The sequence below is a fragment of the Sceloporus occidentalis genome, unplaced genomic scaffold (assembly GCF_023333645.1).
Source record: "Sceloporus occidentalis isolate IW3139 unplaced genomic scaffold, rSceOcc1.0.p SCAF_234, whole genome shotgun sequence".
Lineage (NCBI taxonomy): Eukaryota > Metazoa > Chordata > Lepidosauria > Squamata > Phrynosomatidae > Sceloporus > Sceloporus occidentalis.
This window is the reverse complement of record NW_028317214.1, coordinates 900,714-920,099: the sequence shown is the minus strand read 5'-3', so window position 1 is coordinate 920,099 and position 19,386 is coordinate 900,714. Positions and strand designations below refer to the sequence as shown.

General features: G+C 38.4%; 2 protein-coding genes across 4 annotated transcripts; both read left to right on the top strand.

The window, feature by feature from the left end:
* The first annotated feature begins 2,459 nt into the window (after window positions 1-2,459).
* On the top strand, window positions 2,460-7,228 carry LOC149276557 (regucalcin). 3 transcript variants are annotated; one of them, XM_089503477.1, is made up of 6 exons: window positions 2,460-2,622; window positions 4,533-4,715; window positions 5,256-5,471; window positions 5,916-6,047; window positions 6,618-6,772; window positions 7,178-7,228. In XM_089503477.1, the coding sequence occupies exons 1-6, from the start codon at window positions 2,460-2,462 to the stop codon at window positions 7,226-7,228; spliced, it is 900 nt and encodes a 299-aa protein (XP_089359603.1). The 3 variants fall into 3 exon arrangements, with proteins under 3 accessions (XP_089359603.1, XP_089359604.1, XP_089359605.1); XM_089503478.1 differs by having other exon boundaries at window positions 5,256-5,475; window positions 5,926-6,047; XM_089503479.1 differs by lacking the exon at window positions 5,256-5,471.
* A 3,073-nt stretch (window positions 7,229-10,301) lies between these two features.
* Window positions 10,302-17,796, top strand: LOC149276556 (PI-PLC X domain-containing protein 1-like). Its single transcript, XM_089503491.1, has 7 exons — window positions 10,302-10,323; window positions 12,637-12,771; window positions 13,381-13,517; window positions 14,719-14,847; window positions 16,182-16,337; window positions 16,489-16,669; window positions 17,546-17,796. Exons 1-7 carry the CDS (start codon window positions 10,302-10,304, stop codon window positions 17,794-17,796), a joined length of 1,011 nt encoding a protein of 336 aa, XP_089359617.1.
* The last annotated feature ends 1,590 nt before the right edge of the window (window positions 17,797-19,386 follow it).

Genomic DNA, 19,386 nt, shown 5'->3' with positions numbered 1-19,386 from the left:
GCAGGTCCTGTGCCATTTAACATCTCTACGTTTTAACAGGAACACAGTAAGTAAATTCTGCAGACAAAAGTATTGGGATGGCCTCGTATTACAACCCAAATGGAACAGGACATAATTCTAAACGCGGTAAAAAGAAAAACTTGCCTAACTTTTGTAATATGGTAAATCACATAATACGGAGTGGCTTAAAAGTTAAGTAACTTTAAGGAATCTTTAAGGAACTGTTTGTAGGAGAGTTTACCCATCTCGCTTCAACTATCATGCCACCGGCTGCCCCCTCTGCACCACCGGCTTTAGTCCTGAGCATCGGGATATGATGTAATATCTCGGCGCTCTACCTTTTAAAGACTTACAACACTCGGTGGAAATAAACAATGGAGAACGTGCCTACACTGCACAGTCCTACATACTTTTAATGGGATGGTTGAGGAGGTCCGTGATCAGGGGTCAGGGGTCCTCATCACCCAAGAGGCCAAGGCCAGAATCCGACACTGCTTATGCAATGGGTAAGCTGTGCCAGACTCTTGGGCGATCAGGCAGTCCTGTTGAATTACGATGACCAGACGTCCATCATTTTCACTGGACAGTCCCCTGATTGAGACTTTTGCCCCAGGATATTATTTATTACCTGTCCATGAAAATCTATTAAGTCTTTCCATAAAGCATAGTTACAAAATAACAAACTTTTACTTTAAATGCTATTAAATATATTTCATATATTCAGCCATGATTTGAAGTTTAAAAACACCTTAAATAATCATTATGATGTCAAAACTGAGAGGGATTCTACGATCAATTCCATATGTATCTCAATCGAAACAAGCCTTATCTATGTTAATTTTCAATTTATTGAGGCATTTCTTTATTAATATTATTATTATTGATACAAATCATGGCAGAAAATTTCTCAGGATTATATTTTAAAAATATGGTTCATTTATGTTGGACAACAGTGTTCTAAGGTAACGAAGCACTATTAAATGCTGAGTCATTAGGTTTACAGAGCATTTAAAATGATTTGGCAAACATATATATTATTATTTTTTATATAAAGCACTTCTGGTTTTTGCATAATGTTTTCAGCCAACTGCATATTAGTCATTTGTATGTGTTCTTGCCAGGGGTGAGCTTGTTCTCGTTCTAGTTCTTGTTATCTTAGCCGAACCTACCGAACACCCTTGACTCCTTATCATAGTGTGTTTTTGTAAACAGTAAAATTACTCAGTCTTAATCACTCAGATGGACAATTACTTATAAAAAAAAATCTATGGGCAAAAGGATGTCATTGTACAAGCAGGACTTTATTAGCATTCCTATAAAGAATTGGCATAAAGGAAGTTTGTTGAAACAAAATGATACCAGGTTACTATCGATGCTAAACTACATTACTGTATAAAGCGCTGTATTTATTGTTAAAAAAAAAAAGTTTTTTTTCTTCGTTGGATTCTCCTATTAACTGCATAGGGCTATAAAAATGCATTCCCTATGGAAAAAAACGAATTCTTCTTTTTGTTTTTTGAAGAATTGCTGCTTTCATCCTGTAGGTGGCGCTCTCTGCCAGTGATTGAGGGACGCAATACTGGCACTAACTGCATTAACTCAGCATTAACTTTTGTTTTAATGAGTCATCTATAATTTCAGTGCCTTGTGCTACATAAGCATCTGCTTCGCTAACAAATATTCTGGGAATTTAAACTAAACTAATATTTCAAGGTCAATCAGCAGTTTTGTGTAAAAATGCACCAATACAAAAAAAAAATCAAACAAGTAGTTCAGCGTTGTACACAAGACTGGTGAGACCTTACTTGGAGTACTGAAAAAAACTATCTCAAGAAGGATATTGATACTGTGTGTGTATATGTGTGTATATATATAAATATATATATATATATATATATACATACTGTGTTATACCAACACTTGTGATGTGGCAGCTAATTTTGTTAATTTTTTTGTTTATTTTTTTGGACCGTTTAGTGCGTGCAGTTCCTGTTTTTGTTGAAAAACCCAGAAGTAAAAATTCAAAAAGAACAGATTTTTTTTATTCTTATGTCATTATAGAGACTGGCTAGATGGAGAACAGAATGCTGCTGGTTGTCCAAATGTATTTTTCAGTGTCGTAGAGCACAAGAAAGTTTTGTTTTCTTCGTCACATGAGACATCATGTGATCCCCGTGCAGAACAGGAAGAAAGTTACTGGATACGTCCTAGCAGATAGCTGTGTGATATACGTTGCCCAGTAATATAGCAGGGCTATATGTTTTTAAAGCACAGCTCTCAAGTAGACACATTGCACAGCGGGGCTAAAAATAGAGCCGTTTAGGATATGACGTCATAAGAAATGTATTGAAGGTTTCTTTGCATGGGGTTTAATACCATTATTTTACCTATGTAAAACTAATTTTTTACATAGGCTTGCCAGAGTTGATCTATAGTTTAATATTTTGCACCACAGAGCCATGACTTCCATCAAGATCGAGTGTGTTGTGAATGAGCGCTACAGGATTGGAGAGTCTCCAGTATGGGAGGAAAAGGAAGGGACGCTGCTCTATGTCGATATCACAGGACAGAAGGTCTGTCGATGGAACCCCAAAACCAATGAAATTCGGAGTGTATCTTTAGGTAAGTTGGCCGTCTCCAGCCAAGAATTGTTCAGAAGCCGTGATATAATGGGAAATGTCTATCTGCGGCGTATTGAGATACTTTATTGCAGTAGCAGTGCAGCTGTTTTCCAAGAATGATTAGCAGATGCTACAAAGTAGTAAACTAGACTGCCCCACGTTTGCGTGGATTTAAAGGAGAAGTCCATAATTTTTCTTTACCCTTGGCGGTCTGAAATAGCCGCTTCTCCTGGCAGACATTAGGGGAGCGCATTCACCTCTAGTGACATGGTCCAGAATCGGACTTTGCGTGGGCATGTCAAGCCAATGGCCATCCAGAGAAATGGATTCCATAGTGAACTATTTGTGCTTTAGCAGGTTAAGGCACATTGCCTCTGCTGTCCAAGGTGCTGAAATAGGGGGCTCCAGGGGACAGAGGTTTCTATTACCCCAGAATATTAACGATCTAGGCTTTTAACAGGACTGTTAGTGATAAACACACCATTTGCAAATCACTTACAAAAGGCGTGGAGCCTTCAACGTCATACCTTAAGTGTGGATGAAGATCAACCTCCAAATGAAGCATGTACGCTAATGAATAAAGTAATTAATGAAGGTACATTAATCACCCAAATGAAATTCCTTGCAGCAGCACATTATTAGTAACCCATTGGTTTTTCCTATATCACTCCTGGAATGTTCAATGGCATCGCCAAATTTACTAGGTCTTTTCAGCAGGTTTATCCTCAAGGTGAAAATTCGAGATCATGGGTCTATATAAAACATATATTAACTAATCCATTGTTATGGTTCGACATGCAGCAGGATCCATTGTGTCCCTCGCAGAAGAGCCGACCCTCTTGGTTCCCATCACTGGCCGGTGGGATTTGAAAAGACCCCATCCACTGGCTGTCAACAGGGCAGGAGAGCAATAAGGGAATTAAAGACCGCTCAGTCCCACCTCCTCTCTTTTATATGGGCCACAACATGTTTTTATTGTACATCAAGGTGTGAAGTGGGGACTAAAAAAGCGGTACACAATCACTGGTAGTAGTCAAATGTGGACTATTTTTGACGATAGTTTATCGGTACATTCCCTGCCATTATTATGTGCACTGGATATCGCCGTGATGGCTTTCACCTCCGAAGAGATCTGCAGGGATCAGACCCCAATCTCCCCCATCTAGTTCCAATAGCAATGTTTTTATCAGCCTAAAGTCTGGGACATCCGTGCGCACGGATATTAAGGAGAATGACAAATGCTTTTCGGATTTCAAATATGTGTGTGTGGGATATCTATTGTGCAGAAGAATATATCATTTCAAGTCTTGCTATGTGCTTAAGCCTTAGGTCACATATATTCCTAGCAATATCCCTACATTTTGCACAGGCACTGTGATAAGCAGGGTCCGCTCTTGGCTTTGGTGGGACCTTAGGCAAAAATTGCACAGGGCTGTGGGATATGATGGTGTATATAAAGCAATAAATGATAATAAAAATAAAACCTATGTTTATGATTTACAAACCTAAAAGTTGTGAAACTCGGCACCAAAAGGTGCACAACAGCAGCTACAAAATCGGTGTGCAATTACCTACAACACACTAATATTATAAGTAAAAAAAAATGAAAAATGTCTTATTTTTCGCTTTTTATATATTTATATTTGTTTTAAATTGAATCTTTTGCAGTGACGTATCATTGTATTAAAAATGTTCTATAATTGTAATACACTAGTTTTCCATTTTTAATTGAGATCTCATTGATTTAGATAACTGAAACAATCCAGAATTTGTTTTATAAAAGGTTTATATATATATATATATATATTCCTTTTCATTGAATTATGCACATTGTGCACTTTTTAGATCATGTTATTTTGAAATTATGTTCTGTGTTATATCACTGTGTTTGTTTTTATCACCTTCCTACAGATGACCCAGTTGGCTCTGTTGGGCTTCGTAAGTCAGGCGGTTATGTAGTTGCCACAGGTACCACTTTTTCAGCCCTCAACTGGGAAGACAAGAAGTTAACCACCCTGGCTCGTGTTGATGAAGACAAACCCAACAATCGCTTTAATGATGGGAAGGTTGACCCTCAAGGACGATTCCTTGCAGGTACATGGTGTTCTAGGGTACTGAAAACAGAACATTGGTTGTTTGTATGGAATTTCTGTTAGAACTAACCTATACCTAACACAATATTTTTAAAACACTGGACACTAAATCTTTATCCTTTGTTTATAATCCGAACAGTATATTTCAGAGTTCCCACAAAGGTATTGATAGATGCCTACTTATGATAGATATTTGGAATAATTTCAATACTAAAAGAAATACTGGAAAAAACAAACATAATAAAGTAAATGTTAGAAAATATGCAGATAGGTTTTACAAACTTTATGAACAAAGGAAAGGAGGTCCTTAGTCTAAGTACCCTTTTCACATTACACTCACCCAGACATACACTGTAACATTATACTTGCCAGGTGCCCTCCTGATTCAGTTACCCCAGGCAGTTGACTGGCCATACCATTCCACCTTGGAACAGACCAACATTGATGGAGAAACATGAAATGAAAGTCATTATCTACTGAAAAGAGCTGTTGGTTTCAAATAGAGGCATGCAAGCTGTTCATATCACTATGTTGCTCCTAGGTACCATGTCTCAGGAGATCCGACCAGCTGTTGTGGAGAGAAACCAGGGCTCCCTATACACCCTCTATCCGGACCGTAGTGTGGTGAAACACTTTGACATGGTGGATATTTCTAATGGCATAGACTGGTCACTGGATCACAAAACCCTCTATTACATAGACAGTCTTTCGTATCATGTTGATGCATTAGACTATGATGTGAAAACTGGAAAGTCCTGTAAGTAATTATTTTTGATGAAAACAGTGCTCTCATAGATAATATAATAATGTATCCATATATTTATGAAGTGTAATGATGGTTCAAGAACAATAATAGGTTATATATGGCGAGCTTTTGTAATGCAAAATGGTTGTACCATCATGGAAATCAATGGAATACCTCTGATGACCGCTCTGCATGTACCACTTTGCACCAGAACTGCTCATATATAACCCCCAAAGTAACTGGGAACCCTCAAATATGTCCCCCAGTCCAAGTTTTGATAATATACAGCATGAATCAACACCTCCGATCTTCCTGTAGGATATAGGGGAAGATTGGAATGCCAAGAAAGAAAATTAACTTCTAGAATATCTTTAGGTAGAAAGATGATTGAAAATATTCTTGGGACACAATAAGTACCTACATTTGTGGTTACAAGTTTCTATTACCCTGTTACAGCAAACCGCAGGCACCTGTACAAGCTGGAGTCGGATGAAGGGATCCCAGACGGCATGTGTATAGACGCAGAAGGAAAACTTTGGGTGGCCTGTTACAGTGGAGGAAGGGTGATTCGTATTGATCCTGAGACTGGTACATTTTAACGATGCTGTATATGTAGCTTACAAAGCCAATCCATTTGTCCTTAAATCGATAATGTGGATTATTTAGGACAAGCTTGTTTCTGAAGATAATAACCTCTATAAGAATGAAAGAAAAAAAAATCATGATTTCATCTTGGTCAAAGAACACAGAATGCAGTCAACTAAGATTTTAAACAATAACGATAAATAATAATTTCCATTATTTTACCCACAGGTGTATACAAATATAAATGTAATACACAATGGATTTACCCTCTCTGACTGCAGACTATGCTAAATATTATTTTTGTTTTCCAGCACCCATGGCACACAATGTCTCTTGTGTCCCTTGCTGCATATACTCATTTTACAAAATGGGACAATTGCTTTAACTTTTTACTCATTATCAGTATTATTATAGGATTTTATTCAGTCTCCCATGTACATTGGAGTGCACAGGTTGAATTCTTAGTTAAGAGTTTGAAATATTGATCATGATTTTGGACCAGAAAGTATCTATATAAACCCTTTATCTTCCACGTAAGATTAAAAAAAATAAAAAATTATGTTGGTATTGCAGGAAAGCGGATACAGACTGTAAAACTACCAATTGACAAGACAACCTCCTGCTGCTTTGGAGGAGAGAATTACTCAGAAATGTATGTAACGTCTGCCTGTGACGGGATGGATGACGATTTACGCAAACGTCAGCCCACATCTGGAGGCATTTTCAAGGTAAGCTTCATTTATACTCTACAGGACCTCAAACCTGAAGTCATCGAATTTTAGCTTTGGGCGGAAGGGACAACCCATTCACTTCCATGTTTTTGTTTTGTGTAGTGTTTTGTGTAGTGAAGACCACACAAATAACCGGCTCTGTCACTAATAGAACAAACTTGTCATCAATCAATCTATATGTTAAGATACACCATTTTGAGTTTTTCTCAAGATATTTACCTTACAGTTTTAATATTACCTGTAGTGAAACTCAGATCCTTTTTGTTTAACCTCTTAAGCACTCTACCAGTAATAAGTGCATGCTGGTAAAGGCACAATTTGTACTTTTTCCATGGCATTCACATTTGCTTCTCTGTAGTTACTATAGATTGCAAAAATAACATTAATTTATATCTCTTGCAGATTACTGGGCTTGGTGTAAGGGGATTACCACCAAATCAGTTTGCTGGCTAGTAACAGACTAGCCACAAAGAGGAGCTTCTCATTTACTGTATTATTAGCGGTTTACTTACAGTCTACCATCTCAATGTGATGCTACAAACATAATAAATCCATCCATATTCAATTTGTCATCTTCATAAAATGTATCATCATGTTTTTTTGCAGTTGTACTTATATTATGGTTTGGTTTCTAATTCAGTCACACAATTACAACATTAAAACAAGGTTTTCATATACACATGGTATTTTTATTCATTTTCATATATGTATATTATTTTTTTCAATTTAGAGGTAGATAAAATAAGTAAGCCTAGATTTGTGTGCTTTTATTATTTATTTTTAAGCCTTTATTATTCATTTTAAGCCTTTCAGACACACATCAGTACAGGCTCTGCGACACAGACACCCAAACACACACACACCAGGACAAAGTTTGCCACACTGACACCCAAAACACACACCAGGACAGGCTCTGCCACACAGATACACACACACCCGAACAAACTCTGCCACACTGAACCCAAACACACACACCAGGACAAACTCTGCCACACTGAACCCAAACACACACACCAGGACAGACTCTGCCACACCGACACCCAAACACACACACCAGGACAGGGTGTCTGTCTCATTGACACCCAAACACACACACCAGGACAGGTTCAGCCACACTGAACCCAAACACACACAGACACACACCAGGACAGGCTCTGTCACAAAGTTGGAAACCTCATACTATTAGCCCTCCTAACCAAACTTTATCAGACTTACAGATAGTGAAGTGGGATTAATTACTTCGGAGAGCACATTTCCACAGCTCCAGGGTCCAGATGACACTTGGTAATGCTTGGTAGTGATCTTTGGCTTGTGTTCAGCTGCTTGGCCATGAAACCCATTTCATGAAGCTCCCGTCACAGTTGCCGGTTGGATCCCTATAATAAGCGATGCTGCAGGGGGACAGGGGATTGTTACGCACGTTGGCCCTCAGCGGCCCCGCTCTGTGAGTACGCATGGCCTACCAATTCATGGCTGAGCTGCTTACTCCTAAATGCTTCTGCTTCACAAAAATAGCACTTACAATGGACCGGGGCCAATCTAGCAGGGCAGAAATTTCATGAACTGACTCCTGGTATCCAGTGAGGCTGTCACATAAAAAACTCATCTCACAGCCAATGTTTGCCAATGGAGATATCTGCCTGTGTGCTTTATTTTATACACCTGCTAGACTGGGTGAGACTGAAATACCTAAACTCTGGAATTAGGAGGGCTGTCCGCATATACAAAGTATATATATATATATATATATATATATATATATATATATATGATATATGTATATAACACATACTGTTTTATTGTTAAAATGTGTTAAGTTGACATAAATGCCACATTAATATACACATGAAAGAGGCAAATATTTGCTACTAAATAATGAAGTCTCCAAACTGTAACTAGTTAATTTCTGTCTGCTGCTCCTCCTTTATTAAAACCAGTTTCACAGGCCAGCCGGGTTCCCTGCAGCTCGTGTGTGTGTGTGTGTGTGTGTGTATGTGTGTGCAGTGTGTCTCCTCCCTCTGTGCAGTGGCTGCGGAACTTCTTCCTCCCCACTAGCGCAGCTGTTACCAAACCCCAGCCTGCCCTCATTCTGTCTAGTCCGCTCCAGCATCCCGCTCACTGGGATTCCCTGACCTCAGCAGTGGACCAGCGGCTGGCCGCCTTTCCACACAAATGGCTACCCAGAAGACTCGCATCAAGCCCAGGCTGCCCGTGCAGGGCTGACGTGCTGGTGTGGGCGGAGGAGTGAGTGTGTTTGGCCATCAGCTGGCTGTGCATGGCGAGCACTTTGTTGCTGGTAGCTCTGGTGAGGTTTTTTTAATAAGAGGGTGGAGGAGGTCGGGGTTTGCAGGTTCCTGGAGCGGCTGATGGTGTCACAGGATCTGCTGTATTATATAACAGCAATAGATCTCTCTAACGTATGGCTGTGGAGTAATATGAGGGGGCTAAAAGAACAGGTAAATATATATACACACATATATACATACACATTGTATATATATAAATATATATATATATATATCACTATACATACTATAAGCTGTAGTATCAAAAGACATTTATCTTTGAAGAGTTTCTTAACATAAATAATTTACTAAAAAAATATATTATTCATTCTAAGTGTCATTTTTTATGCTTCCAGGAACACGTAATCAATGTTTTTTGTCATTTGCTTTCCTGGTGGTTTCCCCTGTAACATTATTATTATCATCATTATTAACATTATTATTAACATTATATTTTATTATTATTATTATTATTATTGTTATTATACAGCACTTCATACAGTATAAGCTCAGACATAAGGTAAAAGGAAGACAATCTTGCAAAATAAATGTAATTTTTTGGATATTCAAATTCAGTTTATATTGAGTATATATATAAAATACCATGGTAGATGACTTCTAGAAGTATATATTTTGTTCACAAAAACAAAAGTTTTCTACATTGAACCAGACCACAATATTTCATCAGACACATTTACTTTCAGAACGTTGTTTCTACAATCCCACCTCTTCAAAACTTTTCTATAAACACAAAATATTATTAAAGCATTGAAGATTTTTTTTTGTGAAAACAGAAAAACCTAAATTCCACATGTAAATAAAATGAAAAGTACTAATAAAGTGTTAACAAACACAAACGATAGACCATGGAGAGCATATATATGGGGAGAAAAACAAACAACAATAATAGTGAAATATGTAAACACCAAAAGAATAACTTTAATAAGGTGTCAGATCCACTCACAAGCGGGCTGGATAAAACAGGCTCGTTAAAGGATTCAGTAGAATTTAATAGCTTCTAAAATCTATAAAAACCAAGAGAACCAGGAATGGTGCAGTATTTTCACAAGCATGGACCAAAAGTCTGGATGTTTACATATTGCACTATTATTGTTGTTTATAATATATGTAGCATGCTGTCAAATACTTATTGCTAAATATTTAGCAAAAATATATTTTTTATATGAACTAAGATCAAGCACCTAGCCACGCAGTCTTCCTTTAAAAACATTTGTGAAAAAATGGGTTATTCTGAAGAGCTCAGTAAATGCATGTGTGGTACTGAGATGCATTGGTGCGAAAAAGCCAACCACAGCAGAATTCAAAAATTCCAATGGCATTAATATCAGCACAAAAACTGTGGAGCGGTAGACTCATGGAAAGGGTTTCCATGGCCGAGCAGCTACATGCAAGCCTCACATCACCAAGTACATTGCCGAGTGTTTGATCAAGTGGTGTAAAGCATGCCGCCACTGGACTCTGGTGCAGTGGGGACGTGTTCTGTGGAGGGATGAATCACACTTCTCTGGCAATTTGATGGGCGAGTCTGGGTTTGGCGAATGCCAGGAAAACAGTTCTTGTCTGACTGCATTGTGTCAACTGTAAAGTCTGATGGAAAAGAGATAATGGAGCAGTTATTCATGGGCCCTTTTACTTCCATTGAAGGGTAATGTTAATGCTTCAGAATACCAAGACATTTTAGACAATGCTATGCTTCCAACTTTGTGGGAACAGTTTGGGGAAGGTCCTTTTCTATTCCATCATGACTGTGCCCCAGTGGTGGAAGAACCTGACTGGCTCACACAGAGCTCTGAACTCAACCACATTGAACACCTTTTGGATAAAGTAGAATGGAGATTGTGAGGCAGGCCTTCTCATCTAACATCAGTGCCTGACCTCACAAATGCTCTACTTGATGAATGAGCAGAAATTCCCACACAAACTCTCCAAAATCTTGTGTAAAGCCTTCCCAGAAGAGTGGACGCTGTTATAACTGCAAATGGGGGGGGGGGGCACAGCATATTAATGTTTATGTATATGAATGCGATGTCATTAAAGCCCCTGTTAGTGTAATGGTCAGGTGCCCCAATACTTTTGTACATATAGGGTATATATTGTACAGTACTGTGTAAAAGTTTGAGGCAGGTGGAAAAAATGCTGTAAAGTAAGAATGCTTTCAAAAGTTTTTTTATCATTTAACAAAATGCAAAGTGAGTGAACAGAAGGAAAATCTAATCAATATTTGTGTGACCACCCTTTCAAAACTTGCACTAAATTTTTTAAGGAACTCGGCAGGGAGACTGTTCCAAACATCTTAGAGAACTAACCTGAGTTCTTTTGTGGGTTTAGGCAGCCTCAGTTGCTTCTCTCTCTTCATGTAATCCCATGATCAGATGTCTGTGAGGGCCATAGCATGACTTCCAGGACCGATTTTTCTTCTTTATGCTGAAGATAGTTCTTAATGATTTTGGCTAATCATGTGCCCCCCTGATAGGGTGATCATAATGTTCTGGATTGCCACACAGAGGAGAGAGAGAGAGAGGGGCGCCAAGTGGTCACTCATGAATATGTTTTCAGCAACTGCTCAGCACCCCTCAGCCTCCTCCGCGAGGCCTCTAGCTCGGTCTCGGTGCCGGCATTTCATGCACGCACTGCAGCAGAGCAGCAAGACAGAGGCCTCACGCTCCCACCGCAGAACTTCTGCAAGGTACGTGAACTACAAAAGGGAGTTAGGGTAGATAATGAGAAGAGGGGGAGAGGGTAGTGAGAAGGGGAGAGTAGATAGTGAGAAGGGAGGGAGAGGGGGTAGATAGTGAGAAGAATTAACCTGACATTACACACACAGTCACACAAACAGACAGAGTCACATACACACATGAATGCCTTCTGATACAGCCACACAATTCAATTTTTGAGTCATCATTCCAGCGCACTTGCTGCCATTTTTATATACCCCTGTTCCTGTGTTTCCGTGAATAGTTGAGTTCGAACAAGTCTTTCATGAAGACTGCTTCTGACCAGACTTCTCCGGACGGTAGATGGGTGTACCCGGGTCTCACTGTTTTCTGCCAATGCAGAGCTGATGGCGCTGCTGGATATCTTCTGATTGCAAAGGGATGATGTGTCTTTCATCTGCTGCACTAAGTTTCCTTGACCAATCACTTTTACTACAGTCCTCAACATTGCCTGTTGTGTGCTTCTTCAAAAGAGCTTGGACAGAGCATCTGGAAACCCATGTCTGCCTTGAAACTTCTGCCTGGAAGAGATGTTGCTGATGCAGTATATCTACATTGTGTCTTGTTGCTGTGCTCAGTCTTGATATAGTGTATGACTTTTGACATTAAGCCATCTTCAGCAATCTCACCTTGTTAGTGAGTTTTATGCCTCTTACACAGCTGTTTTGGTTTCAGTAAATGATTGTGTCAAACTACATATTAATAGATGATCATTAGCACCTGTTTGGTATCCTGTTATACATACTGCCTCATATTTGTTAATTCTGATCAAATTCATGTTTTGTTCACTGATGAATAACATCTATAAGAATAAATCATATTATATTGTTTGTATTAACAGAACATTTATCAAGCACCCTACAAATGAAAGAGTATTTGTGCCAGTCGGATATTCAGCTGGAAGATAATGAGAGGTGGATGTCACATCTCCCTGAGAAACTGTGGGATTGCCCGCTCTATAATTTATCAATTCCAGGTACCCAACTCACATTTTGTGTTTCCACCAGAAGATGTTTAGCTGAAGCCTGTGCTTTCTGCATTGTAATGTTGTTTAGTGTTCTATCGTGAAACATCAAGTGTTTTTAGAAACTAGTCAATAGACTCGTGCATTCCAATTAGTACGAATTGTAAATTTACGGAATTAGCTAATCCAGTATTTCGCACGAAGCCACAAAAACGAGAGACCCTCCAAGAAGCGGACAAAAACCAAGCAAAAAACTTGAATTTTTATCCAAAATTCACACACTCTTTCTCACTCACACGCTCATTCACTTTTTCTCTCACACTTTCTAAATGTTTCCCTACCTTTTTCTGCCAACCACTCTTGCTTCTGCTTCCATTTCCATATCTTCTTGTTCTTCATCTCCTTTCTTCTATCTTCTTTCTCTTTCATCTTCTTTCTTTTATCTTCTGTCTTATCTCTTGGTGGACATAACCTGGTGCAAGCTTCTGCCAACATGGCAGTGCTTCCAGTGGCCATTCCATACTTTGATGCACTTGTCATGAACAGCAATACTAATGACCAGTATAACAGCTGCTCTAACTTTTTAAAAGATTTCCAGTTTCATCAACTTATTTTTTTTAGGGAGTCATGATACTATGAGCTACTGTTTGGACAAAACCTCTCCATTTAGTCCTGAGGTGCCCAAAATTCTGCTGACACTTGCCAAGTATGTGCCCTACATTGTCCGTTCACTTATTTACAATTGGAGTACAACACAGGTAACGTTTTAGTTTCTTAACATGTGTTCCTCATACCATTCTGTTGGATCAGGAAGTTCTAAGGTTTACGGGGGCCAATCCAGTAGCAGACCAGACATCGTGGTGACAGGCAAACAAACATTGAAACAAACCAGAGTTTAGTAACACAGTAAACCCATAATAAGATACGCAAGGTAGACAGCAAAAGGATCTCTCTTAATTTTTTCATTGGTTGTTCTGCTATATATTGGACCTAGACAGACAGACCACTCGCTCTATTTAGTAAATAGGAAAGAGAATAGAATCTGGTGATTAGCCCACTAGGCACTTTAGTTAAGCTTTTAAACCAGGGGCAGGAGACTTGTAGTTACTAAAAGCTATGACTATTCTGCTATTAGTGCATTAGTACATTAAAAAGATGAAAATCAGAGACACAGATTACAAACTACAGAGGATAAAATCACTAAGAAATCCAGTGTAGACAGTAGATCAGGAGAAACGCTTACAAAATACTTGAGTTAGGTTCCCATTTTACTACTTGTGAACAGAATGATCAAACCCTTATGTATTGTATATTTCTTATTATTATATTTTAGTTATATAGCGCCAACAATTTCCGCAATACTTATGTTCAAGGGGTATGACAAAACCAGAACTGGCAGACTAAGACAGATAGGTAAAGAGGGCCCTGCTCGCTTATACTCTTTGGGTATTGATTCTAGAATGCAGCTTAGGGACAACCTTTTTGTAGAAGCATAAATAAGGACGAATATCTATAAATATTGAATTTGTATAAATCTCATTATTTTTTAAATCTTGCAAACTAGCCAAAATAATGGTATGTTTTAGACGGCATGAAATGATTACCACTTTTTCCTCTTGGCTTATAAGTTTCCCTATGGCTGCTAAACCTTATTGATACTCTACAGGCTCCTGTAAAATTATTATTTTAACCTACCAGTCGATCAATATAATCACAGCAAAAGCAAGCATGTTTCTCTCTCTATCCCAACACTAAATGAGCCTCTGTGTAAGTCTTGGGTTGTGTCATCTCCTTTTCCACTAATCTGTGCTGCCTAGTGATTTACCTGATGCACTTATTCAGGCATTCCAGCTATGGTGCCTGCTATCTATTTGCTATAGTGTAAACTATTATGTGATCAAGTTAAAATGTATATTTAAATGATGTATGGCCTTACGTACATTATTCCACCCTTAATAGTGCTTAAGTGTCCGAGAGCAGCTGGACGCTGGAATCAGATACTTGGACCTACGGATAGCTCTCAGGCCAGATGATCCATCTTTCAATCTGTACTTTGTTCATGGGTTTTACACATCAGTGACAGTGGAGGTAAGGATACAGAAAATACGTTAATGCATATATAAAGGACAAAATATGTCCTTCAGTTTAAAAAGTGTTCAGCCTCCCTGTCAGATCAAAGCAAGCTGTTCACATCCATGAAGGTATAAGCAAACCTGCAAACAGAAGAAATCTTACCGAGTTCATTATGTTTTATGCAGGACCAACTCTGGCATTCTTCAAGGAGAAACATGGTTGATTTGGGACTTAAAAATGCATAGTTAAGTTACGGAGATGTTTAGAGAAGAATGAACGTCTGGCTATATTTGTGTAACAGATGAGGGTTATGAATAGTGCGCAATGGGAGCCGAGGCAAAAATCTTCCCATTCAGTCCTTCTCATATGCCCCAGACAATGAGCTGGAGACGGGTTTATTTTTAGCATGAAATTAGTTTATTTGTTTCATATATTTAGTAGCTGCTGGAGGGCCGGTTCTGGGAGTTGACAGTGACTTCCCTGATGGGCTTTTTCTGCCTGTTAATCAACAAATTGAAGAAATGATAATGTCAATTTTCTATATTGCAACACGCTCACTAATTTGGCAAATTATTATCTGTTTATTATGTAATTACTTTGCATATAATCTCGAAACAAAAGAGAAGTGAAAACAAAACAATAAATAGTGTAAAGCGGTTGTATTGTAAAATCTACTGCGAAGAACGTAGGCATAACACAAAAGCCTTAATTTAGCCTGTGTACTGCCGAATTAGTTAACTATGCTTAACGATTGACGGTAGACCATCAATGTTCTCCCGGCAGAAAAGCTTTTGCTGCTGCATTGGTTCTGCCGCAGCTCATAGAAGAGAACCGGGACCTCTTGATGATTAATGAAATGCCTGGGCACGTAGAAGAAAAAGCCACTTTTTAGTAAATTTACAGAGCTGTGAAAATGTATTTGCCCCTTACCAGTTTTTTTTCTATTTTTGCTTGTCACATTAAAATGTTTCAGATCATCCAATTAATTTTAATATAAGATAAAGACAATGTGAGTAAACACAGAATGCAGCTTTTAAATGATAATTTTGTTTATTGAAGGTAAAGAGTTAATCAAAATCTATATCATCCATGTGAAAAAGTAATTGCTCCCCTATACCTAAACTGGTTGTGCCACTGTTGGTGACAACTGCAATCAAACCCTTGCAATAATTTGAGATATTTATTGGAACCTGACCATCTAAGAAATATTTTGTGTTTGCTTTTCCTTTTAAATTAGTGCAGAGTTTTGTTTTAGCCTTGGTGTAGAGTGTGCAGTTAATTTCACAACTGGCAAAGTCAAATGGGGAAGTAACAAACGAATGTAATGATACTTTATTTTCCTTTTTTAGAAGATATTACGAGAAATCTTAGACTGGTTGAAGACCCACCCAACAGAGGTGCTCATCCTGTCCTGCCGTGACCTTGATGCAGTTTCTCCAGATCTTCACGCCCATTTTACTTCCGTTATTCATAGAATACTTGATCCTAAGTTATGCCCAAGAAACGTATGTATAAAAGAGACATTAACTTTTTTTTGTGGATAAAGATATATATAGTCCAATCAGTGTCATGATTTTTATAAAATGGTGCTGATTTAAACATGCTTTATTCATGGCCATCACCCATCAGTTTACCATTACTTTTCCTTTTATCAAGGAATGTCCTACACTGAGGAGTATGTGGAAACAAGGTTACCAAGTTATCATCTCTGATGACAACACTTTAGCATTAAAAGACAACTACCTATGGCCCTCGATTCCATACTGGTGGGCAAACACAACTAGAACCAGTACATTAATTCACTTTCTGGAGAAGAAAAAACAGAATGGACGGCCAGGTATATACTCTGCTATACTTTTGTGTAGGGTCATTTGGACCAGCCAACAAGTAGGTAGTGAACATACTACCACACTTACAGAAATATAGTGTTGTCACCATAACTGGGAACTCTGTGTTCCACCTGAAGCCTCTGAGTGAAGCCCTGCCTCGTCTGGTCATTTTCTTCTTTCTCTGGTCCAAGGAGCATCATTTGACCAGGTTCACACCACATCCTTCCCAACCACCCCACCACAAACTAAAGGCTGTCTAGGTCCAGCTGGGAGGCTACATGCAACTAGCCCCACTCTTACATGAAGCTGCTCCCCAGATAAGGGGAGTGCTCTGGGTAACTTACCTTTGGATGTTCCCAGGTATGCTTTAAGTAACACACATTTAGATTATAATCTGAAACGATCACGTTACATATAAGTAGAGTGTTTCAACTCTTTGTGTAAAAATTGACAAACAAGTTTAATTGCTCTTTTTGGGATGAGAGAGATTCTGCAGTTAAAAGTTGTCACATTACATAACCTTAATCGTAAAAGTTACTTGAATATAATATGTTATATTATAAAGGTGTCAAAATTGTTTTGAAAGGTCACGTTTTCAGATTAGTTCGGCTTGTTCATAAAATGATTTTCAAGGACTTAAACTATACCTTTTAATAATAATGGATCAGTGTATTGTAAAACATTACGTATAACCCACATGTAGTTTATGATAAAGCTTCAATTCAGACCCAAACCTGCAGAAGAAACTGATAAACTTGGCACGTGATAGACACACATTATTTCAGAGTTCTAAAATAGTTAAAAATGTAAGTTTTTGCTGTAAAACTATGCAATACTGTGTAATTCAATCTTCTCAGACACATTGTGATTTGTGTTTTCCACAGTTGGATTCTTCACGGCCGGTCTAAACTTGACAGAGAATGCGTTCTACATCTTGAGCCACCCATTAGGATCCTTGAGAAAAATGACCATTCCTAAACTTCCATTGCTATATAAATGGGTGCAGAAGCAACATCCAGGGAAGCAGAAAGATGCCATTAACATAATTGCTGAAGACTTAATTGGGTTGGACGGCTTTGTTTCTGCCGTCATTAACCTCAACAGAAAACTTCGGCAGGGGGACACGTCTTATTGATTAATGCTCTTTTTCAAGTTGCATTCACATCCTACAGGACTGTATCAACACACATTCCATAAAGTGTAAAAGTAGTTAGAACACATTTGGGAAGTGATCTTGCCCCCAAGTCATGTGTTTGTGGACCACCGTGAATGCAACATTTGGATTGCTTCAATTAGCATGTTGTAGGCTTCCTCAACCAGCTGTCTGGGACCACGGAAGGAGATTCATTGTACGGGGCACTTTGTAAGGCACTAGAAGGCCAACAGTATTCATTGCTGCTAGACTATAACTACTGAAGTTTATAGATGAGCTGATAAGTATACGGTATCTTTGTACCAAATGCATTTACAATTAATTGTGGTACCATGGCATAGTTAGCTGTTCATTTTTTCTTATTAAATATTATTGCAAATATCTGTACCATTATTAGATGGATGTCATATTACACTGTAGAAATTCTAATTTAAAAATCCCATAAGGCCCTGAGCATATCCACGGACTTTCTACGAAGCTCCTCCTTTATAATAGACCTGTTTCACTGGCATCGATGGACATAGTAAGTAGTAGCACTGCCCCTTTAATGCAAAGATTGAGGCGTTCAGTGATTCTGTGGCTTTCATACAGAAAATGTAAATGCACTGAAAATGTTAATGTGCTAAGAGCTACCTTATAATTCATATTAATAGAATCATTATAGGCAATATAAATAAATGCTACATATCAAAGAATGAAATCATAGCTCTTAAATAATCACTAAAGTGTTATCATGCAGGGTAAAGCGGGAGTGAATGCGTCAAAGCTTTCTGTAAGACCAGTATAGGATAATACCAACCATGGCCACACTGCTTAATGTACAGCTTTATATTTTACCTTCCTTACACGGACACGTTGTTTAGATACATGTAATATCTATCACATATGTCTTGGCCTGTTAATGACTCTTTAACCAGTGTCTTTCTCTCATATGCTCTTTTTGTATGCCAAGCTGTTTCACGGTATAGCGTGTGAGCAGAATATTTAGGAACCCGAGTACTGTGGGACTATAAAGGTTAGGTATTGATAAACCTGCGTGGTTTACTTCCGATCTAGTCCAGGTGTATAATATCTACACCCAGTGGCGGTGTACTTTTCTAAGCAAATCCTGTTTCTGAGTGTAGCATTCAGTTTTTAATAGCAAATGTACAGCATCATATTGTTAAATGAAATGGTATGTCCATACATTTGGAATATTTTGTCCCCCTGCTGGCAGGGTGTTATGTGCAAACACTTAAATGCAATGTATGGCTTTGAAAAACAGCAATAAATATCTATTCGTACCATTTTGCATTGCTAACTAAAAATGCACAATAATTCACCTACCTTGTCAGTTGCTTCTCTAACTTTACCCATACCGTTACCCTTTAGCTCCACACCCACCTTTATGAGACAAGTAGTAAATGCATTTATTTTTTTTTATCAAAAAACAGCTAGTTTATAAGGTTTTTCTACAAATCACTCAGAAATAAATACGCCTCAGTTCTATACAGAGGTCTGCAATTGCAGTATTAGTAACAAAGTGCATCAGTACCCATTTACTCTGCCATCGTGTGGGTATTCATGAAGCTT